This window comes from Topomyia yanbarensis, chromosome 1 (genome assembly GCF_030247195.1).
Source record: "Topomyia yanbarensis strain Yona2022 chromosome 1, ASM3024719v1, whole genome shotgun sequence".
Taxonomy (NCBI): Eukaryota; Metazoa; Arthropoda; class Insecta; order Diptera; family Culicidae; genus Topomyia; species Topomyia yanbarensis.
Genome location: NC_080670.1, coordinates 57,987,209 through 58,012,662, shown reverse-complemented (window position 1 = coordinate 58,012,662; position 25,454 = coordinate 57,987,209). Strand labels below are relative to the sequence as shown.

Genomic DNA, 25,454 nt, shown 5'->3' with positions numbered 1-25,454 from the left:
CTCTTTTACGTTATGTATCTTGTGATGTTTTTGCGCTGTATTTTTTGGTTTATCGTTTTGCCTAAAATAATAATAGTAATAATATTTACCACTACCTAAATCGTAAACTTAACGCAACATATTTTGAGGCATTTGTTCTGTTTTTTTTTCATTTACTTCATTGTTTACTGGTATTTATTCTGTATGTGAACTTGTTTGAAAATGGCTGAACAGATGGTTTTTGCTTATCGAGTTGTATTCCTTTTGTATTACCACGGTATTATCTAAAATTAAGTTCTGCTTTGCTGTTATTACGATACTTTGTTTAGTTTTAAACACTCGTATTTACATCTATGTTTAGCGTACTTATTTTTTGCGTTTTTGTATGATTTTTTACGAAAATCTCTTATAAAAAGCCTAGATTATGGTTTTCGCTTTATTTTTTTTTCTTGTTTTGATTTTCATATTTTAATTAAATGAAAATGGATTTCGAAAAATGCTTACTTTACAACTATCTTATCTTCACATTGTTATGGGATGTAATCAGTTCCCATTTGTCGCACGGTGTAGCTATTTAAGTGTCGTACTACATTATCGTAAAACAAAACGAATGAAACAAAGTCAAATTTGCACACGGAAAGACGGTTAATTCAGTTTTGACATTTTTCTCTATTCGTTTTTGTTAGCGTGCTTCTTCTAGCAGGGCGCAGTAGGCTGTTTTTAGTTCCCGTAGCCCAAGCGGCTATACTTTTAAACGTTCTTGATTCTACCGTAGATTGTGATTAATTTTTTTTTCTGGATTTTAATGAGAGGTTGATGTACTGAAATACGCTATACATTTACACTCTATACACTGCCAGAACACTTGCTAGCATGAACTGGTTGGAATGATGGTTTTTTCGCATTGTGGTGGATTTTGAACACACTTTCGTCTATCAGGCGAATGGTTTATGTGCATCTATGTTTTTGTTTTGGTTGGATTTGAAAATGGATTACACCAGTAGAAGGGTTTGTTATGTCGGCGATAGCATCCTGTAAAATAAATTCTATGTTTGTGCATATGCTGTGGGCTAAAAATACATGGAAAAAGGAATTGTCGTTTTCGTGGAATATTTTTTTTATAAGAAGCTCTCTATTTTCGGAGATCGTTCCTTCGTAAGAGTAAAACTATTAGTCCAATCAATGATTTTTGTTAGATGTTTTGCTAAAAATTTGTTTGCAAAAATGGTCACTAAAAGTCTGTTTTTGTTGAAGAACTGCTAAGCGCGCAGAGCTTTTCCATTCAACGTTTATACAAGTCAATTTTTGATGCAGAACACCCTTCAATATTGTTGCCTTGTTTGAAAATTTCGCCAAAGACCGTTGTATTGAACGAAAGGAAGATCCAAATATCTCACGCATCGATGAACAAGGTTCTCAGAAATGCCCTAAAATGCAAACCATACAAGAAGTAGTACACGGCTTGACGGAGAGTCAAAAGCAGGCTAAAGCTACGAAAAACAAACACTTTAAAGCCCGGCATGGTGAATGCGATATTTTGTTTCGGGATGAATTTTTTTTTCTTCTTCAGGATAGTCACAATCAACAAAATGATCGTATGTATTCCAGGAATCTATTTGATATTGCTATTATTTGCTATAGAACAATATTAAAATGTGTCGAAAGTAATAGTTTGGTAAGCAGACAGACGCATTTCGCAGGATCTTCAGAATGAAAATAAAATTGATTTGTTTTGGTTTTGACGACTTATTCTGAGACACCCTGTATTCCCTTGCAGGGCATCAAAGGAAGTGAAGTTCTGTCACAGTTCGCTGATGATACAGCCATTGATTGTTTTTTGCACGCTCTGAAGAATAAATTTCACGAAATTCACGAACATAACATAATTCAGCAACTCCGAATTGTATTGTATTATTTTGATGTTATGTTAATGACATGATCCCTAACTTGTTCTTAATAGGTTCCAATTCATGTGCGTTACATTTTTAATGCCCCCTTGATCTATCTACAATCAACTAAAGAATCTGCTCTTGTTAGAATGACTTTAGAAATTGAAGGGCTTTCGATGAAAAATAAGAAAACTGTGGCTTAGTGCCAGTGGAAAAGGTCTCAGCCGAAATTCTCTCTCTCAAATGGATGCCAACCTATTTTTAGTTCAAGACAGCGATGTCAGTCATTTCCAAGAATATTTTGTATTTTTCTCGTCGCAAATAAACAGTGCTACAGACTTTTCATACACAGACTAGCTAAGTGTCATAAAGTTTAGCCAAACGAGCATGAAAGTTTTGTGAGGGGAAGTAGAAATGGAAGCTTATGAGATCTTCCGTTATGTCAGTATATGCATTGCTCATGGATGCTAGTTTTACCGTTTTGTTCTTCGGCAAATCTGAGGCGGAGCGTCTGTTCTCCATGTTAGGAGCGGTCCGCAACACCGTCTTTTCCCCATGTTAGGGGCGGCTGATCATCGTCTAAGTGTCAGCGAGGGACTCTAAGCTAAACTATGCACCATGGTCCCCCGGAATGTTAGGGGGTTAGTGTCAGGCCTTGTAAGCCAGCCATAAACTAAACAATTTACAAGATTATACGGACCGGTACAATCGGCGATGATCATGGCAAACAATAAGGACTACCGGTTGGAAACTCGGGACGTAGAACTGTAGGTCTCTCAACATCATCGGATGCATTCGCATACTTTGCGATGCATTGAAGCAGTGTTACGGTCGACGGGGATGTATTCGAGATAGTGGAGTATGTCATATATATATATATAGTCATGAAATCCGAATATGCATCATCAATGGAAGTCGTGCCTGCTATGGGCTCAAAAAAACTACAATCGAAAAAATTACCCACGCACTAAGTGTACCATGTACTGAACGTCGATAAAACCGGTGGTCCTCTACGGGTACAAAACCTGGATCATGGTCGAGGAGGACCTGCAAGCACTCGGAGTCTTGGAGCGCCGTGTGCTTAGGACTATCTTTGGCGGCGTGCAGAAGAACGGTGTGTGGAGGCGAAGGATGAACCACGAGCTCTTCAGGCTCTACGGTGAACCAAGTATCCGGAAGCTGGCCAAAACCGGAAGGTTACGATGGGCAGGGCACGTTGCGAAAAAGCCGGACTACAACCCTGCTAAAATTGTGTTCGGCTCGAATCCGGCGAGTAAAAAACGACGAGGAGCGCAGTGGGCTAGGTGGGCTGACCAGGTGTAGCAAGATCTGGAAGGTATCGAACGCAACCGTGGGTGGAGAGAGGCAGCCGCGGACCGAGTGCTATGGAGAAGGATCGTTGATCAGATTTCATCCAATTATCGTATATCGTATAAATAAATAATAATAATAATTGAGATCTTTAAATTGACATTTCTGTGTGAGTCGATTTCACATTCACGTTCACTCAGAGTCTAAATAGCATTTTAGTTACAAAAAACTTAGATTTCGACGGATTAAGAAAACTTTGCTTGCAATAACAGATTATTTGTATTTTTGTTTGGAATGTTCTGGAATTTTATTCGATTTTTTTCATTTTTGTTCGACATGAGTTTTTTACATCCGGTTTCTTGGCTTGGCTCAAGCGGATACTTGTCTAAAAAGTAGCAACCTGGTTGAAAAAGAGCCCAACTACCGCAATATGTCTGTATTACACATCTACACCCAGATTAGCGAAACGTTAAAAAGTTGAAACCAAATGGAAAGTTAATGTATCCAAACGAACATGAAATTTGACATATTCGCTATACAAATACGTCAGATTTATGATCATTTGGATACGTCAAATTCCTCTTGGTCAATCTCTACCTAGCCTGCTCTAAACCAAAACTAGCCTGATAGTTCTGTGAGGTAGTGTAGAGGGAACGGCCAAGCAAAACTTTTCAGTTAAAGCTGCCGGAATACCATCTGGTTAGAGCCGGAATTCCAGCGGAAACCAGCCAGAATTTCATACCGCTTTCCGGATGGATTTTACTGGGTTATGTGAACTAAAGAGACTAGAATAACAAAGAGACGCCATGTTCCGTTTGGAATTCCAATTTTACTGTCAATGTCATTTCAAACGAACAAGAGAGTTATCAATCGTAAATGTTTAGCATTATGTGGTATTGTTGTTAAGGAAGTATTGTTATGCAATTCATTAAAATTACTAAAGATTTTCAAGATAAAAATTTTATCCTCAAACCAAATTTGTTACAATACCATCGTGTTTAGAAACGCTAAAGAGAAAAGGGCTTGGTTTGATGGGAGCACGAAATTCAGCATGAGGGTAACGAATACCAAATGATGCAAATAATAAATTTTGGCCTAATATGGTTTTGCTGCTGCAAAATACGATTCCTGCGGATATAACTATGTTTTAGCTAGTCGAGGAACTCAGCAGACCAGAAGTCGCATCGGATTTTTATATTGGTTAGCAGAAACAAACGGAATAACAACAAACAAGTTTAGTGAGGTTTGCACATTTGTGTTGCCTGTGACCTGTAGCCTGGTTGCTAGTTGCATTGTTTTCACTGAATTAAGATGGCGTCTCTTTGTTATTCTAGTCTCTTTAATGTGAACTTCCGTGCAGCGATGCCAGATGTGAAGACATAACTCCATTTTAAAGACATTTGAAAAGGGCAGTGAAGACTAGTGTTTCATTTTTATGACAATTTTTTTCGTATGTCTTGACCGATTTCTGGCTCAAAATCAAAAGCCGATTCAGAATCCTGGTCAGTGAAGACAAATGAAGACATTTTTTATGAAATGTGAAGACATTTGAAAAATTTACCTGGTATCCCTGCTTCCGTGATGTTAGTTTGTATCAATGTTGTATATACAGGTATGGCAAAGATGGCACTTTGATATTCGTAAAATGAATCTTGCGTGAGTGGTGTGAGTGATCACAGAATAAATCGACTTGCTTTCGTCATACCATTCGTTCTGCTCCCATTGAATTGTGTGAACGCTATAACATCGACCCGTTGTGCTTCTGGATTGTTTACATAGTTTTGGTGGCCAGCACTAGCAAACCGTGTGTTCTGCCACACCTATATATACCATGATCATTTTCAGGGTTGCTAGTTTTTATGTTTTTGTTTCCGAAAAATCTGTGTATAAAGAATGTAATCTGAATTACGATGGGGATATCAGTTGAAGCATTCGACGTTTCGTCGAGAAACTGCAGGGAAATAGCCCTGTATTGCATTTTTTTAGAGTATTAGTTTTGTTCCAATATTCGATTTTATCCCCGTTTTTCCAGAGTAACCGGAAGTAAAATAATATTCGCTCCTGTTTACTATCAAAAGAATAAAAAATAAGTAGCGAAAACAGAAACAATTTCCCTCTGTTTTCTGGATTATCGTCTAGTACTGGATCAAATCCATTGTTTTACGAGTTTGTATTTCTAGGGTGACAGTTGTGATTGGTGAAGTGGTAAGCTGGAAACGCAATAATACAACGCGGCGTTCCTAGAAATAAGGTAACTTCAACTTTTCCGCACATACTATGTGTTATCTACTCGTTTCTAACAAGGCGCCATCTAGCGTTTTTACTGTTTGTTTTATATGTGTGTATAAGTTTAGATGTTGCACATTGAGAACGTGATTAGAGAAAAATGGTTTTCTGTTATGTGGTTAGAGTAGAGTACGAGAATGCGATGGTTGACGGGTACCTACCACTACAACGAGGCTCCTGGGTTGGGTTGTGTTGGTTTTGCATGTAAGATACTGAAAAAACATCCAATTCTGAATGAGGGCAAACGAAAAAGTCGCACCCTGTGATAATGGGATAATCTACTTTTGATTTCTCTAAACAGAAACAGATTTGTTGAAAACAACCCATCGATAACAACAAACTACCATAGATGACGAACAGGATCTATAAAAGGTTCAACATGATTGTTCAAGTATGTGTGTGTGTGGTTTTAGTAGTTCGTAAGGACTGACCTCTAGCGCGCGTGTTTTTATAGCAATCATTTCGCGATTGTTGTTAAAGATTAATGTTACAACAGAAACAACAGGTTCCGTTTTATACATCTAGTAAGCCTTGTTTGCTCAAAATGTTACCTGCAAAGCGCGTTTCATTTGTTTGTTTTATGTTACTATGCAATATTATTATGCCTATAGCGTCACAGTGCCTGTTCAATGTATCGTAACGCTCAATGTATGTAATCTTTGTATGTCTATCTCTTACGGTTACTTTTTACATTAGCCTCTCTCATATGCTTAGTTCTTTCGAATGGTTAGAATGTTTTTTTTCTCTTTGCTCTAGAAACAATCGCATTTAGTTATAAAAGCTCGAGATTACCGTTTTAGTACGACTTAATTTGTTTGGGTGGTTTCATTATAACTACAGTTTGTATGATTGGCGGCGATGCGACATGCGGACTAACGTAGCAAAGATCAAATGTTATCGTGTTTTGTAGAAATTAGAATCGAAAACTAGAAAGTGTGCGACATGTATGTACTTTAAAAAATTGAAAACTGTTGCATTTCTTAGCACATTTTGCACGGGAAACTGGATTGATCTAGAAAATAAGTACTCGAGTAGTACCCAGAAGGTTGCTAGACATTATTGCCGAATAGGTGGTGGAAATCGCCAGAAATTATTGTTTTGTTGGTGAAATCCGACGCTTCAGAGCGTAAGGCGTTGGTCTCAAAAGCCACTCGTCGTATGTTCGAGTCCCAGCCATGAAGGATTCTTAGTGGTCAGTAGGACTGCTGGAGTACTAAGTTTGTAGATAGGTCAAATTTACCGTGCGGTTCTTAATAGATTGAAAGAAAAACATCCTCAAAATGGACATATGCAAACGAATATCTTTTTGGTATTTTTAGCTAATTCTAATCTATCTGGTAAAGTGGCAACATTTTTTTTTGGTTATTTATTTTTAGTATATTTTTCTATAAAATGCACGGCACTAAGTATTTTTTGCAATTATCTTATCTAAGATGTTTACACTTAAAATGGTAAACATTGAAGTAAGCAATATCTTCATTACAGGCTAGTTATCGGCTGTTTTGCAGTAAGTTTGGGTTTTTGTCGTCTTAGGTTTGTTTTTCTTTCTTTCGTTTGTTTATCTTTTTCTTAGTTTAAGTGTAGCGACCTTTCGATGGGCTCCCGCTTTTTGTGGTACCAGCTCTGTTGTTGTTGTTGTTGATCTTTGTCGTTGTTATCTGCCATAAACTGGCCAAAGTTTTGCACATGAGGATATCGTCCTCGCTGGTAGACGGGAGATTTTTCTTTTTATTTCCCATACCATTCAGTTTTCCAACGGTAGCGTCACTGTCGCGTTAGAATTGGAAACCCGTCTTGGTTTTGTGAACAAAAGAAAGTTTTTTGTTGTTGAAATGCTGAAACGATGTTACTATCCATGGGTACATAAGTCACCTGAGGTATGACGATGTTTTCAATTCCATTATACAGCGGATGCATAGCAGTAAAAAAGGATTGTCGATGGCTTTAAGTTTTGAGTAACGTAGGATTAGGACAACTGCAAGTTGTCAAAATTCATTTTGAAAGGATATTCGGAAATCGGAATTTGGAAACTAATCAGCATCTCGGAATAGTGGAACATTTTTAAGCGACGAAAACGCGTTGCTCTGCGATTTGTGTCGGAGAATGAATGGTTTTAGGGCTTACAATTTCAAACCTCCACGAAGCAACGAAGTTCGACGGCTCCCATCGATACAGAGATTCGGGCCGAGTCTAATTCTGATTGGTCGGTGAAAACCAGGTGGGAGCATATCACATAAACACCATTCATCGTGGAAACAATCAAAATCAAAGACAGACACACAATAACAACAATTCAGCATAGCCATGTCTCGCCAAGAACCTCGAACGGTCCCAGATAAAGAACGCAATGCTTATAGAAGAAGCGAACTGTGTTACTGACACTGAGGAAGACTTCTGCAAACGAGCCGCGCCGAAGTCAGCGAGCGGTTGACTTCAGAAAGGCCACAAACGAGGCCAGCAGAGCAATTGAAGGCAAAAAACACCGGCTAGACCAGATTCTTCGAAGGTATTTCCCCAGACTCCTCGACATCAGAGCTGTGGCGTAGAGTCAACGCCCTCAAAAAGGAAAGCGCCGACACAGTGGCTACGTCATTGCTGTTAACGGGTGCACAACGATCGATCCCCAAACTATCGGTAACGACCTAGACAGGTACTTCACTTCCCTGTCTGTAGATCCCGTCCTCCCACCTGCGTTCCTACGAATCAAACATAGGACTGAGGTTAATCCCGTTTGCTTCGAATCCGATTCAGGACAAGTGTGCAACCGGTCTTTCACCGGAAGTGAACTTTATGCGGCATTGGAATCGGTACACGGCAAGTCTGTCGGACTGGACGACGTTGGCTATCCCCTACTGGAACTTTCCCCGCCGGTAGCCAAGTGGGCGATATTGGACAGCATTAATCGCATTTGGAGTGGACAACCGATGCCCGCCTCACGGAAGGAAGCTCTAGTAATTCCTATCCCAAAGCGAAGCCAGTGGAACAGAACGCCGGATGATTTCCGGTCAATTAGCCTGCTCCCCTGCCTCGCCAAGTCGGTGGAGCGAATGGTCAACAGGCGGCTACTACAGGAGCGTAAACTCTTGAATCAACGACAGTTTGCATTCCGACGTGGAGCAGTAACGGGTGCCTCTCTCGCCAGCTATGGAGAGGTGATATGTCAATTCGTAATTGATGGCCTGCATGCCGATATCGCTATACTTGACATGGCGAAGGCTTATAATACCGTGTGGCGTTACTGTCTAACCGCACCTTTCGGCTAGGAGTCGGGGTGCCCAATCCAACGACTTTTTGGAGGACAACAAAGTCCCCCAGGGATCAGTCCTCGCCGTCACGACTGTTCCTGGTGTCCATGAACTCTTTATTCTCTATCCTGCCGACGGGCAGCTACGTCTTTGTGTACGCTGATGACATCGTGCTGGTCGCGATGGGAAAGACCACCGTACGAACCCGTCGTAAACGCAAGTGCGGTGAGCCGATGAGCGTCATCAGTCGGCTTTAACATGTCATCTACTAAAAGCGTGATTATGCACTTCTGCAGCACAAACCATATCGCAACAGGGAGGGGATCCTGCTGGACGGGGTGGTGGCACCCTACCGCAAAAGAATCAAAGATTCTGAGGATAACCATAGATCATCGTCTTACCTTCCTGCCACACTTTCAACGGATTAAAGCCGAGTGCCGGTTGCGGCTAATTAAAACTATTAGTTCTCAGCACAACCGCTGCAATTGTATCGCACTGCATATTAGCCAGGCGTTTATCCACAGCAAGATATTTTACGGGGTTGAGATGACGTCCTGTAATATGGAAGGCTTTATCGATATTTTGAGTCCCATATATCACTGGCCAATCCGCACTGCTTCTGGCCTGCTTCCCAGCACGCCTGCTGAAGCAGCCTGCGTTTTGTTGGGTCGCCAGAAAAGCTCTGGGATTTTTGGAGCGGACAATCGGAGAGGACTGCTGGTGTTGCGGACGGTCAGCGAGATACACCGCAAATATACAGACGTGGACCTACCACCAATCGCCCGTCTACACCGAGTTTGTGACCGGGCGTGGTACGATCGCGGGCCCAATCCGGATACAAGCTTGTCTACAGAGCTGAGGGTCAGCGCTGCCGGCAGTAAGGCCAGGTCCAAATATAAGCTGATGGCTACCAAGAGGCTCCAAGATCAATGATGAGGTCGGCATAGGAGTAAGCGGGATAGGGGATGGACTCTCTTTCCGTCTACCGGCGCCATGCTCGGTGTTCTCTGCCAAGGCGTCGGCTATCGTGCTAGCTTTGGTCCAGAAACCGGAAGATAGACCCGCGACGCTTTCATCGAGGCTATCGAGGCCGAGCCCATTCACCACAATTTGTTGGGTTTCCGGTCTCTGCACCATCGACGACAATGAAAAGGCTTACTGAAATTTGAAAGTCGAGTGAGCTTTTAAATAAATAAATAAATAACCCAAGTTCCCACATGGACTTACGGCTCTGGAATATTTCTGGCATAGTGTTTAAGTCGCGATTGACTTCACTCTTGAAATGATAGAGGTTTAAAAAAAACTCATCGACCTCTGGATGGAGGCAACTCATTCGAATGAACAGTGAAACTTTAGACATCCTCACATTGAAAGCGGACTCCAACTCTTGGGAGTGACTAGTGCGATAGAATGTTGAGATTGCTTTTGACTAAAATCAGAAGTTTTAGTCAGTCCATCACAGAGAAGGAGGAAGAAACTGCACCTAGGGTAATATTCCCTCTGCGGAGAAATTTATGGGTACAAGAATATGCTCCACCTGTGTCAAAGTGCCTCTATCGAGTTCTAGAACAAAAAAGGGGAAATATTGGTGATCACAAACACCTCGATATCCAGACGTACACTTGTACGTAATGAATCTACCTAAAATTCCCAAGCTGTAAGAAATTAGGTGGTTCCCAACCCTAAAAAGACGTGCCTTATCAAATGGGTAACCTTCAGTACACCAAAGAAGTCCTAAGCAGTTAAAATTAGCTTATCGCAACTGGTATAGAGCGGTCAACTATGGAATGGATTACTGAAATACTGTGTTGCCGGACAGAGGCACTGTCACTGGGAGGGGATACTGTAACCCTGAGAAACATTAAGAGGCTACCATCAAGGAGGAGTGCTGTCACCCCTTCTGGGGTCGCTGTTAGTGGACATGTTCTTCAACAAAGTGGAAGGTCTGGGATACGGTGATGACATTGTCGGTAGAATCCACGATGTCGGATCGTTTAAAATCTATACACCATGTCAACAGTTCGAACTACTCCCTTGTAATGATTCCGTTTCTAGATTATTCCCAAAACAATTACACTTGTCGAAGCATCCCCAACGTGTCCGCAGGAGTAACTTGGATGAGTGTTAGTAGCTTGGACTGTTAAAATAAAACTTCTACCGTCGGATTTTCAACTATTGTTTTTGGTATAGATATTTGCTGGAGTCCTATAGTAAAATTCCTAAATCTACACATAGTGCTGTTGTTGGTTTGGAAGAATTGAAATTCGACTTTTCACTCTTTCTCTCTATGTGTGTATGCATCCTATTTAAAATAATTTCTTCCAGGTGACTTACATACGCATACGCATAGGAACTAATTAATGGTAAATCTTAACTCAGTAAGGAAAAGTAATCTGTAACTCTGGGTTCCTGTTTCTTTGCACTCGGATACTAGCTCAATCAATTGTATCGCATTCTCTCGTAACTTTCTTTACCAAACGGAATGGTGTGGGAAGCAAAAGGTTTTTCTCATCTTACATATGAACTTTACTATAGTTTTAAGTTGGACTCGATCGCCACGTTCGAGATGTTAAATCTGGCGATTCGAGCACATTGTATAAAGCCTTTGGGGTTTGATTGCTGAAACACCCCTTTTGGCTTGTTCCCTTTTATACACTAGATTGCGCAACATATGCTGGATTGAAACTGATCCGTACTAAAGGTATGACTAGTTTACTCCTTTACTTTTTTTGAAAACTCATTAAAACTGGTAACGCAAACACGAACACAACACAATGAACTGTAACGAACACACACTCAGTCGGGTTTGACATCGGTTTGTTCCTATCGGTTTTTGGAAAACAATTTGACAAACTTATGAAACACATGCTTGATATATTGCGCGATCTGGTATATAAAATCGGTTTCTTTTGTTCATATGTAAGAGTAGGGACCATCAGTCAAGGCGCTACACAGCAACAGTCAGGAGTTGTCGTCTTTGTTGGATCCACCGCCTCCGACACCGGTCTGCTGGCTGTTTTGGTTGCGTCCCCCGGCCGGACCCCGGACAGTGGCTGGTTTGTACTCCAGACCCGGATCGAATTGCATTAGAACGAATACCTGAGAAAGGAGAAAATGAAACAATCCAACATTTCCGTGAGATTATTACTGTTACTAGTGATCAGGGATTCATAATCAACAATTACCTGATCTGTGGGCAGCAGCGAGAAATCATCCGGCGGGTTGGTGATTACGTATCGCTTGCTGCTTGCATCACAACTCGAACTAGTATCCCGGAATCGATACAAACCGATGCAAAGCATTCCGTAGGATTTGAGTGCTGCCACAAACAGATCACCGTACTTTCCGGCCTCTCCGAACTGGGCCAGTGGACCATCGTACAGCGAGATTTGACCGACGCGGCATCTGGCGGTTAAGTGAGGAATGAATGTAAGCTTTTGGTGGGATTGTCTTGCCCATGCACATACCTGTCGCGATTGCTGAGACTCTCCGGTGTGCTATAGCCACCTCTTAGACCAGCACCCTCGGCTAGGATCAGTTCCAGCTCTGGTGTCGCCCCTCCCGTGATTAGCGACCGTATCAGTGTTAAGGCGTTTTGATTGAAGTATGTCTGAAAAGGGAAAGAATATTAAATTTAATCGATTAGAAACAATTTAAACCGAAGACTCCACACGACTCTTACCGTTGACATGAGGGAATCCAGCACGCTTACGGCGAACGCCGTACCACAGGCGAATGGTTGTGTTAGATACAGCTCAGTGTCCGGATCATCGTCGTCGTCCTGATCCAGAAACTGTACGTTGCTATCGTTAACTAATTCTGTAATTTTGGACGAAATAAAGTTGTTAGAAAACATTGGCAGTTCGATGACGCAGTGATGCGGCAGCGTTACCTGTAATCATTGGCACGTTGGCACCGTAGACCGAACCTCGTCGTTGCAGCACAATTGGACTACCTACTGGCGTTAGATTATCCTGCTCGGAGCCTCGTTGGCTCAGCACCCCTATCGTGTCGTCGAACGTCATTGCTTTAATGTTGAGTGAGGCTAGGATGGCTTCCTTATCGGCTAACGTCGGATCGTCGTTGCTAGGAACTTTCGCCGATAGAATACAACACATATCACAAAGGTTAACGTTGACCGCCCGTAGATCAGCTCTACTTAGCGGAGATCCCTGCAAAAATTAAAAAAAAATCCCGCCATTAGCAGAACTAATCTTGCACTTGAATTGGACTATTGTTCATACATTCAGTACGGATATTTTTGGCAGATTCTGCAGCATCTTCCATTCGCGTCGAATGTACTCAACGGAACCCACGATCACGACGTGTTTCAGTTCATGATAGTGAAAGTTTGAAGCACGTAGTGGCATCACGAGGTTTCTTAATCCTATCAGCGGTGAGTCCGGATCGGCGAACAGACACACAACGACGTGTCCGTTCAGCACGGTCATGGCCGCCTGGTTTCGGTCCTGCATTGAAAAGATAAATTATATTTGCTCCAATGGACGTCCTACATCATCCAATTCGGCTTACCAGTATACACTCTTCTAAACTCTTGGCTGGACTCCAGTGGAACATACCGGTCGAGTCGTACTTCATCTCCGTCTTCTCGAAGTCAAAGTCCTTGCTCTGGTCATCAGCTATGCCCGCCTGCAACGTGACGCCATTTTGATTTTGTGCACCCGACCCGCTGCCTCGACTCGTGGGCCTGTGGAAGGAAGCATCGAAGGATTAGATTCAACCTTTCGGGTATCGCTCCGCGCCATCAATGAAACATGCTCAACTCAAATCAGTCTAAATGCAACAACGGGTTTCTAATGGAACAACTAAGGATTCTGAACATTACTCCTTCAACTCAAAAAGCAAAAAGGTGGACTGGTAACGTCACTTGCAACAAGGCAAAATTCAAATTCAGCGAGAAACCCGTCGCAACAGGTCCCAGTCTACTAATAATACTCTAGAACTGGCGGCAATCGTAACCTGAATTAAGGAACGATGAACGATGGGAAGTTTACTACAAATGTACGAACAAAACCAAAACAATAAGAGGGAAGTAAATGTGGGAAGCTGCGACGCGGTGAATGCAACGGTACTTTTAACTTAAAAAGTAAATATGAAAGGGTTGCAAAAGAATTTTTGTTTCAACAGAATCAACCGTTCGTACATGAGCTTTTTCACTTCGTATGCTAGCTGATAACCCGCGTAAGGACTCTGTTCAGTATCCGGAGGCCTGCAAAAACAATGATAATATTGAGTTTATTTGAACAAATGTTGTCATTTGCGAAATAAGGTTATACAGGGGTTGTATTTATGTAGGGTAAAGAGGTTTTTACGGCCCTTATAGGGAGGGTACGGCATTATTTGATTAATTACTCCGGCTACAATCATTGGAATGCGCATAAATTGGTCCTTGTTCTTGAGAACCAATATAATAACAAGAATGACCTGAAAACGGTATTGCTCCTGTTTAAAGGCAACTGGAATTTTCTTCCGTCGGCGTGGGCGCTGACCCGGTGCATTGACGTTCCCTATCCGGATGGTCAAATGGAGGTTGAATCGGGTTCAACCCATAAACCGTTTGCACTCAGTAGATGTAAATCTCAGTATGGAAATCTTAGTTGTATTTTCGTGTTGAATTAGTTATTATTCAGGACAAATTAGTTTATTTTGATACCCCTCCCAATTCCCTAGAATGATTACTGAAGTTCTGTTTATCGCTTGATTTGGTGAAATGACATTTACGGAAGACGAAAGAAATATTCGACAGAAATTGCGCCTGAAGTTCCAAAAGGCTTAATCCTAGATATCTGGAAGTTTCTACAACGGCTTATTGACATCTAGGCTGTCTAAGGGTGTTAAGATTGTTGGGTTTGCGGACGACATCGTAACGATACTTTAAGAGGTGCCAAAAGAAACGCAAATGTAGGCGATTCGAACTTGGATGAAAGAAGAGAACATGGAGACCAATACAAAATGGAAATACCACTGGCCAGCAACTGCAAAGTACTGCAGTGAGTATGAATCATTGCCTCCAATCGTGCGCTGACACAGCTAGGTATGACGATCGGTGACAGACAAACAATGTTCCTAAATATATGAATGAACTCACAAGTCAATATTCGTTTACACAATAATAAAACATGAAGTTTTGCAATTCGTTTGTTTGACACAAGTTGATGCGTTAGCTTATAGGAGTCGTGGATCTTCTATGTATTTACAAAAAAAAATTATAAAATGATGTGTTTCCCATCAATCTTCCATACGCAATTTACGTAATTGACTCTTAATTGATAACACGGGGTCTTCCCAACAACTACAGATTATTTGAGGTGTGAAGAATGATGCAAGTATTCACACAAACTTCCAGTTCTTATGTAGATTCTCTCCAGTGTAACGGAAGAAGATATTCCATAATATTTCGCTGAGAGGTAATGGTATGAGACTTATTGCACTAGTTCAGTATATTCGGCCAGAATGTGTCAACAACCCTTGACGGAGCCCCAAAATTGACGTCTCCTGGAAGTCTTGCAACCAAACCGAGGCAAGTAGCTCCTGGTCTCGGAGGATTAAGCTCAGAGAAGAAGTTTCCAGCACTTCCCGGAACTCCAAAAACCAGAAGTGTCTGGATAGAAAAAAACTTCCGATATTACTGATCCTATTAACAGTCTTATGTTAGCTTTTCTCCCTACATAATATAAGAATATTTTGAAGCAGTTGACTGTTAAATGGCCCATCCATTCAGCGATTGTATGCTTCGATGGCTAACTCATCGAACGAGGTCACGGTTTTGATCACTGTGCTACGGTGTAATTGCAATAGTATCATCCCGAAAATCGATTCATTCAAACTTTTAATAAATAGTTTAGGTTGCGATGCATTTGCATTTTGTGAAACTTGGTTAACTTCCGATAGAGATCTCAACTTCCACGACTTTAATATTATTCGCCTGGATCGAGACACCCCCTACAGAATTAACCTTCCCTCGATAACAGGTATTGAAGTTGTCGCTTGTCAAGATGAAACCAAAGGCAAAAGTCTTGGCATAACTTCCACATATATTCTCCTCAACACCGCGGTTGGGCACCGACGGCTACAAGATATCATAGAATCCTTATCTGCACCGCGACTAGTTTTAGGCGAATCTAACTCTCACGGTACAGCACGGGATTGTCACTATGATGATAACCGATCTTCCTTAATTCACGATCTTTGCGATAACTTCAATTTGACAATTTTAAATACGGGTGAAATGACACGGATTCCTGCTCCCCCAGCGCGTCCAAGCGTCTTAGACTTGTCTCTCTGCTCAACATTGCGGCGGTTAAATTGCACGTGGAAAGTATTCCCTGATCTCCCCGGCAGCGACCATCTGCCGATCGTAGTCTCAATCAATAACGGCTCAAGGCCATTGAAATCAATCAATATTTTGTATGACCTCACACGAAATATCGATTGGAAGAGCTATGCTGCCGCTATATCCGACAACATCAGATCTACCCAATAACTTCCTCTGCAGGAAGAGTACAGCTTTTTAGCTGGCCTAATTCTCGACAGCGCGAATCAAGCTTAGACTAAGCCATCCCAACCCGCGGTGGGACAAAGAATGCTCAGACATGTACGCGGAGAAGGTCGCCCGTATAAGACCTTCCGGGCCGACGGGTTACCCGCTAGCTATCGACAATACGCGACGTTAGAAAGCCAAGAAATGTAGTTATAGGCGCCGGTTCGTTGACGGACTAACGTGAGAAACATCGATGAGCATTCTTTATAGGGCGCGGCCCGGCGCATGCGAAACCGAAACACTACAAACAAGAGCGTATAATTGGATATTCGATTTCGCCAAGAAGGTTTGTCCGGATTCCGGCACAGAAGATCTACTGTATCGCGTCCCCTCACGATAACGCGAACGAAGCACCTCTTTCGATCGTGGAATTCTCACTCGCTCTCTTATCATGTAGCAATAAAGCTCCAGGGCCAGACAAAATCAAATTTAACTTGTTGAAGAATCTGCTGGACTCTGCCAAGAGACGCTTGTTGAACGTATTTTATAAGTTTCTTGAGGGTAACATTGTCCCACACGATTTGAGACAAGTGATGGTCATCGCCATCCAAAAACCAGAAAAACCAGTCTCCGACCACAATTCGGATCGACCGATCACAATGCTATCCTGTATCCTGAAGTTGTTCGATGAAATGATCTTATTCCACCTCGACAAGTGAGTTGCATCAAATGGTTTACTGTCAGATACACAATTTGGCTTTCGCAAAGGAATGAACGATTGTCTTGCGTTGCTCTCAACCGAAATTCAAATGGTCCATGCTAGCAAAGAGCAGATGGCATCAGTGTTCTTAGATATTAAGGGAGCTTTTGATTCAGTTTCTGTTAACATTCTTTCGGAGAAGCTGCACCGGCATTGTCTTTCAGCGGCTTTAATCAAGTTTTTGCTAAACTTGTTGTCGAAAAACCACATGCATTATTCGCATGATGACTTATCGATTTAGTTACATGGGCCTTCCCCATGTAACTTGGGCTTGTTAGGTATTTTTTTAATTTTTTTTTAATTATAGAGATTTTAACCTTAGAGTCGCTCGCCTCTTTTCAGGTTTGAGAAATCTTTTTTGGAAAAAATCTCTAGCCCTATATTCGGGGTTGGTAATCGAACCAAAGGTGAGCTGCGTACAAGGCAATCGATTGATAAACTACGCTAGGGCCGTCCCCTTGTTATACAATTTCTATGTCAACGATATTGACGAATGTTTTGACAATTCCTTCATGTCAAGAAAACTTGCAGATCATAGTGTGATTTCTGTTACGGGACCCAAAGCTGTCGATCTACAAGGACCAGAATACCTTGGACAATTAGTCTGCTAGTACTATTAAGCAAGGTATCGAATTGTTCACGGAGAAAACCGAGCCAGTGTTATTTTCTAGAAAGCGTGAACCAGCACAACCAGGGATGGGAATAATCATTCATTCGCATGATTCTTGGCGAATCCGTTCATTGCTTTGACAGCAGCCAGTCGTTCATTCACGATCCGACTAAAACTCTCCCAAAGAACACAACTGAACGTAGGTAGAGATGAACTTCCGAAGATGCGAGCCAGGTAAAAGAATGACACGTACTATGTTGAATGAAGAAGATCGTGTTCTTCATTCGCGGATTGAATCGGAAGATTGTACTGTAAACATGCACAAGTGAATCAACTTTTAGTTCACAAATGAATGTGACATTGTATTCTCTGGTTGGGTTAGGTCAACTTTATAGTGCAACTGTACACTTTAATCAATGATGAGAAGTAGATTGCACTACAATCCACTTGAAATTTATATTGTGATATGCACGGAATCGTTTTAAGAAGTTATTTTTTTCACCAGCACATTGCAAACTACTTACTCAACAATGAGAGATCACCAAGTGAAAATTTCACAGGTCTATAAACAAGAACGACAAGTTTTTTTTTATTAGAACGATCCGGTGAATGTTTTGAAATAAATCTTTGTGAATGAAAGAATGCATTCATTTGCGATTCTTTCTGCTTTCATTCAAAACACTACGTATGCGATGGAGAATGAATCATAGCCGGGCGCTGTCACTTTTTTCAGTTTTGTATTTTGCTTCTCGCTTTCGTATGAACGCGTAACTCTGAACAAGAAGGGTTGCCGAGATCGGGTTTCACAGTAAGAGCATGTTGGTGGATGATTTCAAATTGATCGTTTCGTGAAATGATTTTTCCCATGCCTGAGCACAACTACAGCTTCTATTGATGGGTCAAACTATCGAACAGGTCTTCACAGTAAAATTGTAGGAGCCTGGTTCGACTCGACAGGTACTTGGGGATGCCACATTAGGTGTGTGAAACAGAAGTCCCAATAACGGATCAACTTTCTTCGTACAATAACCGGAACACGGTGGCGTGCCCACCCAGGAGACCCAATTAGGTTGTATCAAACAACGATACTGTCGGTAATGGAATACGGATGCTTCTGCTTTCGTTCGGCTGCGACCATACATTTCATCAAACTCGAAAGAATTTAGTGTCGTTTTCGTATTGCATTAGGGTGCATGCAGTCTACCTATACGATGAGTCTCGAGGTCCTGTCGTGCGTTCTCCCGTTGAAAAATCGATTTTGGGACCTCTCATGTCGATTGCTCATATCTTGCGATATCTTGAACCCGGTGGTGATTGAAAATTTCGAAAGGTTTATCGAGCTCGTTTCTCAGACCCGTTTCCTGTCCCTGTATTTTGATTACATGGCGCACAATATTTATCTCTCTTCTTACTATCCCAACCGCGCCCATTTTTTAAATAATTCTAAATCTACTGTTTTTTTTCTTCGACGCATCTATAAAAGACGAGATTTGTGGAATTCCAGACTACCCGCAAAAACATTTCTTATAATAAATTCCGAGAAATCGACTGCTCAATGATGTTTCTGAGTCTGTGTACTGACGGATCAAACCTCGAAGAGTCCACCGGCTTCGATATTTTCAATCAAAATTTCGCCGCTTGTTACAAACTCAGTGACCCTGCTTCAGTTTGCACCGCAGAATTAGCTGCTATTCAGTATACCCTTGGAGACATTGACACATTACCTGCAGACCATTACTTCATCGTTTCGGATAGCTTCAGCTCCATTGATGCTATTCGCTCGATGAAACATGGAAAGCACTCATCGAATTTTTTTCGGGGAAAATACGGGAGCTACTGAGTGCTTTATCTGTCAAATCTTTCCAGATTACCTTGGTGTGGGTCCCTTCTCATTGCTCCATCCCGAGCACTCATCCGAGAACCTTCGAAAGTTGACAAACTTCGTGGGGCGATAGGAAACTAGGATGGTGGTTACATTCAATAGTCTCTAAGGTGTCGACGAAATCTTGGTTCAAAGGGATGGATGTAACTCACAATTAATATCCTCCCGGTCCCTGGTAATATCGCCTGGGTGTGATGAAATGACATGCGATGTGCGTGTAATTGATTGCGATGATTATTTATTTTTTGGTTTGTTTGAGTGATTACACGGTATCCTAAGGTATCGACGAAATCTTGGTTCAAAGGGATGGATGTGGATCGTGACTTCATTCGTGTGATGGCCCGACTCATGGTAAACCATTACACGCTGGATGCATAATGCAGTGGGGATAGACATGAGTGGCGCGATCTTCAGGAAGTCCGTCCAGTTTCTTGGCTTCGCCGACGACATTGACATAATGGCACATAACTTTGAGGCGATATCGGAAACGTACATCAGACTGAAGGCCGAAGCCAGCAGAATTGGACTTGCCATCGACGTTTCGAAGACAAAATACATGAGAGGAAGAGGTTCTAGAGACGACAATGTGAACCTCCCATCCCGAGTTCGGATTGACGGTGACGAAATCGAGATGGTCGACGAATTCGTGTATTTGGGCTCACTGGTAACCGCCGACAATGAGACCAGCAGAGAAATTCAGAGACGGACCTTGGCGGGAAATCGTGCCTACTTTGTACTCTGGATGACGCGCCGGTCGAACAAAATTCACCGCCGCACGAAGTTGATTATTAACCCTCCGGAAGTCGCGCAAATGGCTCACTGAACGAGCAGCCGCAGCTGCTCTAAGACGGTTTCGCTAGATTTTCAGAGCAGCGTGCACTCAGTGCACTAGCGCGACTGCCGGAAGGTTAACAAGACGCTGATGGGTCTGGTGGTCCTCTACGGCCACGAGACCTGGACTATGCCCGTAGAGGACCAACGCGCACTTGAAGTTTTCGAACGAAAGGTGTTGCGTACCATCTATGGTGGCGTGCAGAAGGAAGACGGAACGTGACGCAGGCCATCCATCGCGCATGCCGCAAAAATAGGACGTTTGTGGTGTGCTGGACACGTCGTAAGAATGTCGGACGACGACCCGGTGAAGATGGTTCTTGAGGGCGACCCTACAGCACAGCGAGCACGGTGGATCGACCAGATAGAGGACGACCTGCGGACCCTTCGAAGACTGCGAGGCTGGCGACAAGCAGCAATGGACCGAGTGGAGTGGAGACGGTCAAAGTTGGAGCCGAAGTTTAAGTTAATTTAAGTTAAAAGAATCAATTCCGCATTTTTTTAAATTTCCTGCGTACAATTGATTGATTGGAAAGAAACCTTCAAGCTGTACAGAAGTCATGTGTCGTTTGAGCAGAAAACATTCTAGGATTTAAAGACAATATAATCGCAGACGTCCATATTGAACGCTTAAGTTCTGTAGAAATTACATGCCTTTTCAAGATGATGTGAGATATTTCCACCAGGTGCACTACCGAGTTAAATTGAATAGACAGCTGATCACATGGAGATCCCAAATTGACCGACATTGTTATACTTCTAGTTTGAGACATGCTGCTATCCGGCTTTTTACGTGCCATAATGGCGGTCCAAATTGTTCAGTTCGTAATACGTTTGATGACCCTTTTTTGACAATAATCGTTTACGTCAACCGCCCAGTGAGATTAAGTCATCCTACGTTAGTCCAATGCGTTGGATGTTTATTCAATGAACGCCCGACATCTTCAACTGGACGTTGCTGTCAAGCTAGCGTAAATGATTGTTGTCAATAAAGGGCAATTAAACGTATTACGAACTGAACAAATTAGGCCGCCATTATGGCACGTAAAAAGCTGGATTGTCTATCGCGAGAATTAAACTAACGTTTCGTGCGAACACATTAGTGCGAACGAAACAAAAATAAGCGTCAACTCGTTTTTTCGCTTGCACGAATGCGAAGTGAACAGACAAGTAATTCGGCCCAAGGCTTGGTGGCGCATGGCTGAAATGTCACGATGTGGATTTTAGAAAACTTTCGCAATAGTGTTTAACAGGTTTAAACGTTTACACGTCTCTGTGATATAATGTATGTTTAAGTTATTTCTAACCTTTTTATCTGTTTTTTGCAGATTTGTAAACAATATTCTGGTAAGTTCTTACCACGTTCCTTTTATGCTGAAAATATTCAAGATTGCAAACCCGGCAACATGTTTGTTTTAGAAAACTTAATTTCATTTCTTTAGTATACACCCAAAACTTAAGGCACACTTACCGATTGTACGTTGATGGCGATATTAGATTATCCGGTGGTTGTCTATTTACATTAGGTTTCACTTTGTTAACTTGTTTGGTAGAATTAAGTAGCTGATTGGAAGTCGGCGACGGTACGTTGCTTCTCCGGTTCCGGTTGATTACTGCTTGATGTTCGAAGTTTGGAAGTGCGAAGTTTGGAATCGCGCGGTAGTGCGTTAGGTGATTTATTACGGCGGGAAGAGCAAGAAATAAGGAAAAAATGCATGTGCATTAGTTGATTTCCGTTGGCGGGGAAAATTGGGATCTCGTCAACACCACATTGATAGACGCTTTATAACAACACGATAGAGTTTAAACAAAAGTTCGGGAGCGATTTTTTTTCTCTGGTGGTGAAAGTCTTTAAAATTGAGTTGGTTGGAGATCCTAAATGAGAAGGTAAAAAGCACCGTCGAACTGCGGAACTCAAGTAGATGGAGCTGTGCGGCAAAAGAATAAATAGGGACGAACAGGTGTAACGTTGTACAAAAGCGAGAACAACTGACTAATTTTTCAGAGAAAATGGGATAGTGAAGACATTTACATAATCGGAAAGAGAGATATGATGGAATGCTTTGGATCGAGCATTCTTTGTAACTCACAATTAATATCCTCCCGGTCCCTGGTAATATCGCCTGGGTGTGATGAAATGACATGCGATGTGCGTGTAATTGATTGCGATGATTATTTATTTTTTGGTTTGTTTGAGTGATTACACGGTATCGTTGGTGTAATTGGTTCGATTGATCGATCATCGATTTTTATCGTCGATAGCAATTGGGGTTCAAACCATCAACCAAATACATTTTGTTTATTTTTCATATGCCGTCGGAACAGTAGAAGGGAAAAAGAAAATTCAAAAATTAGTTGACATCTAGCAAAATCGCTGAAAGTACATACACAAATTTATAGGGTTAACAGCGGCTGCTTTAAAAATGTTAAAATAGATTTTTCACTGAGCATAAAAAAGTTGGGTACGGTTTATAACAAAAAAAAAACAAAAACAAACAAAAAACAATCTAGGCCAGTGGCAACATAAAAACAATTAGAAGCGGATAAATTTAGTTTCGATGATTTGGTTTTGTTCTACACATCAATAATATAGTTTGATAAACAAGTGTCCTGAAAGTTACGTCAGCGAGGCTCAATTCAGACGATAACGTAGTGACTAACTTGAACAAAATTCATGAGGAAGCCTACGTCTTCGTCTGACAGAGCAGATTCTACGAAAAATACACGAATACGAATCAGAATGATCTAAACGCAAAGGATTATTCGTGTGTCCTTCGTTAATTTTACAGAAATATCTAGTTGATGAAAGACGGCGAGGCTACTACTATACACATTAAACATAGATGGATATTTGACAGAACCTGGGCGAATTTAAGTTCGTCAGTTTTTGTCTGTTTAGTGACGATCGAAAATTGTTGGTATGTGGGCTATCGAAACATGCATTTGAGTTCTAAATTTAGCACAATTTTATGACACAGATTTCATAAAAAGCAGGCAACAACCAGATAAAACTACGTCTCGACACCCTTCAATTTGTCTTTGTTCAGTCCAATTTTAGCTTATGCAGGCAGGGTTGCCAGAAGAAACTGTATCTCTGGTTTTGGATGTCGAGCGACGTTTTTAGAACAAAACAAAACTTTTTAGAACTGCGTCCGGGTGTGGAAATGGTGCTTGATTTTGGTGAAGGAAAGGGGTTTGCTTGCTTGAACAGAAAAGCGTGATCTTGAGGCTTATATCACACACGGTAGCATTCTATGATGAGAGTGTGATCATAGGCAAGGGGTATGTGTGCTTCAGTGTAAGTGTGTGCGCGTGTGAGACACAGTTTTGCTATGTGAGTGATCACTTATCATCTAGCAAAGGATACGATGAACCGGTGGTGCTGCGCGATCGTTTTAGATTAGAAAAACCTGTACGATAAGTTAGATGTTTTTTACTGAACGCTTTTTCATGATAAAATCATTGAATGTGGACAATACGACCTAGTGGGTTTTTTCGTAGTAATGATACAGACTCACAGACATAACAAATTCTCTAGTTCTCTAGTCTTTTGTAACCGATCACAGATTTTATCGATACCAACCCACTCGCTATATATCCAAGTGCTCAACTTCGTAGCCTCACCTGATTGTTTCTACTAACTTTGATCCGGATTGACGTGGGGGTACATCACCGACCTATTTATTTTACCACTAAGTGATCGCGACGCTATAGGTGGTGGTAATTCGCATTTTCGATTTTCAGTTTTCTTGTTCGCGACGAAGATAAGAGAGTTATGTCTGTTTGTGTGCTGTAATTGTTCAAAATATTAATATCCTTTCGAATAGGTCGGAAAATAAAACGGATTAGATCGCTGTTTTAAAGTTTTATTTCTCTTAAGTTTAAGTTGTTTCGGCATGTGATTTTTTTCCGAACCGACTTCGTAGAACACCCGAGCCCGACTTTGTAGATGTCATGTTGTACTTGACGTAAAACTAGGAACCAGTTGTTGAAATCTGACTTTATACACATTTTTGTGTCAGCTGCTCTGCTTTGGGAATACTTATTTTGAGCGTTAGTGGATCCATAGGAGAAAACTTATATGGAACCGTATAATTATGCTTTAAAAATAGTTATTTTGAAAGAGTTTTCAAGAATTATTGTTTCTGATGTCCACCATTCTCATTCTTTCGTTTGCAAAACTGGGTTTGTCGTACCACACAAGGTCCCACTATATAGTGTATCACCTTTAATCCCTTTCCTCCACGCGGTCCAACAGTGATTCGAGCCATCTAAGAGAAGATCGTGTAACTAGCCCAGACGAGAGCTTTGTTAAAATGATGAGAGTAAAGAAGAAAATCGAAGAGCTTCTGGGCTTCACATTGGCAGCTGTTGGAATCAGCGTCAGTCCCAAACGGGCTGGTGGAGAAATGCCCTGGTTCGTCAGTTATATCCAAGATGGCAGCCCCGTCATAATGTTGGGCATTGCATCCCTCGTAAGGCGACATACCGAAACCTCAACTGAAAACCCCGATAATGTAAATAAAGAAACAAATTAGAGACTCAGTATTTGGAACCCTGCTGGAATCCACGAAAGCCGAGCTGTAAAAAGTAAAAGTGAATATTTCAGCCCTTCTGGAAGTTCAATGGCGTGGTACAGGCGTACAAGCATACTACTTAATATACCCAACTGCGGGTATCCCGTTCACGTACCACAGCCCCTGCGAGGCCGTTGAGATTTTTTCAGGTGAAAAATCAGTGGTCACGTCATCCTTTGGAAAGGCAGTAAAGCAGTCCCGGTTCATGTGTTGATGGGCCTACATCTAGGGTCCAGATGGTGGAGTAGAGGCCGACGGAAAATAAAAAAGAAGGACAACGGCTAAAGGTTGATGAATCTCGCCGTAGCTGATGGCTTGGCTATCACTAGAACCTATTTTGCACGAAATCGTATTCGGAAGCATGCCTGAAGATACACGAATGGCGACATGTGCTCCTAAATCAACCATGTCTTGATAGACGGTCGATATTTTTCCGATGTCATTGACCTTCCTAGAACCGAATGGCGTCTCTGACTACCTGATGGTGTGTAAAAATCATGCAAGAGTGTCTAGCATGACCAATTCAACGTGTATGGGACCCATGGGAGTGAGCATACAGCGACAGTCGGCTGTGGGCGTTGTC

General features: G+C 41.8%; 1 protein-coding gene across 4 annotated transcripts in view; it reads right to left on the bottom strand.

Annotated features, from left to right (window-relative positions):
- Positions 1–140: 140 nt before the first annotated feature.
- LOC131677701 (calcium-activated potassium channel slowpoke) overlaps positions 141–25,454 on the bottom strand; it is a 226,900-nt gene continuing 201,586 nt past the window's right edge. For 3 of the 4 annotated variants that reach the window (XM_058957670.1, XM_058957671.1, XM_058957669.1), the window contains exons 17-26: positions 22,385–22,417; positions 21,766–21,907; positions 13,875–13,940; positions 13,244–13,418; positions 12,955–13,179; positions 12,603–12,882; positions 12,393–12,529; positions 12,178–12,320; positions 11,896–12,115; positions 141–11,809 (exon numbers count right to left, since the gene is read on the bottom strand). In XM_058957670.1, the coding sequence (XP_058813653.1) occupies positions 11,672–11,809; positions 11,896–12,115; positions 12,178–12,320; positions 12,393–12,529; positions 12,603–12,882; positions 12,955–13,179; positions 13,244–13,418; positions 13,875–13,940; positions 21,766–21,907; positions 22,385–22,417 (1,559 nt within the window). In that variant the 3' untranslated portion in view covers positions 141–11,671. Of the gene's footprint in view, positions 11,810–11,895; positions 12,116–12,177; positions 12,321–12,392; positions 12,530–12,602; positions 12,883–12,954; positions 13,180–13,243; positions 13,419–13,874; positions 13,941–21,765; positions 21,911–22,384; positions 22,418–25,454 lie in introns of all 4 variants that reach the window. The other variant, XM_058957668.1, reaches the window with a different exon arrangement.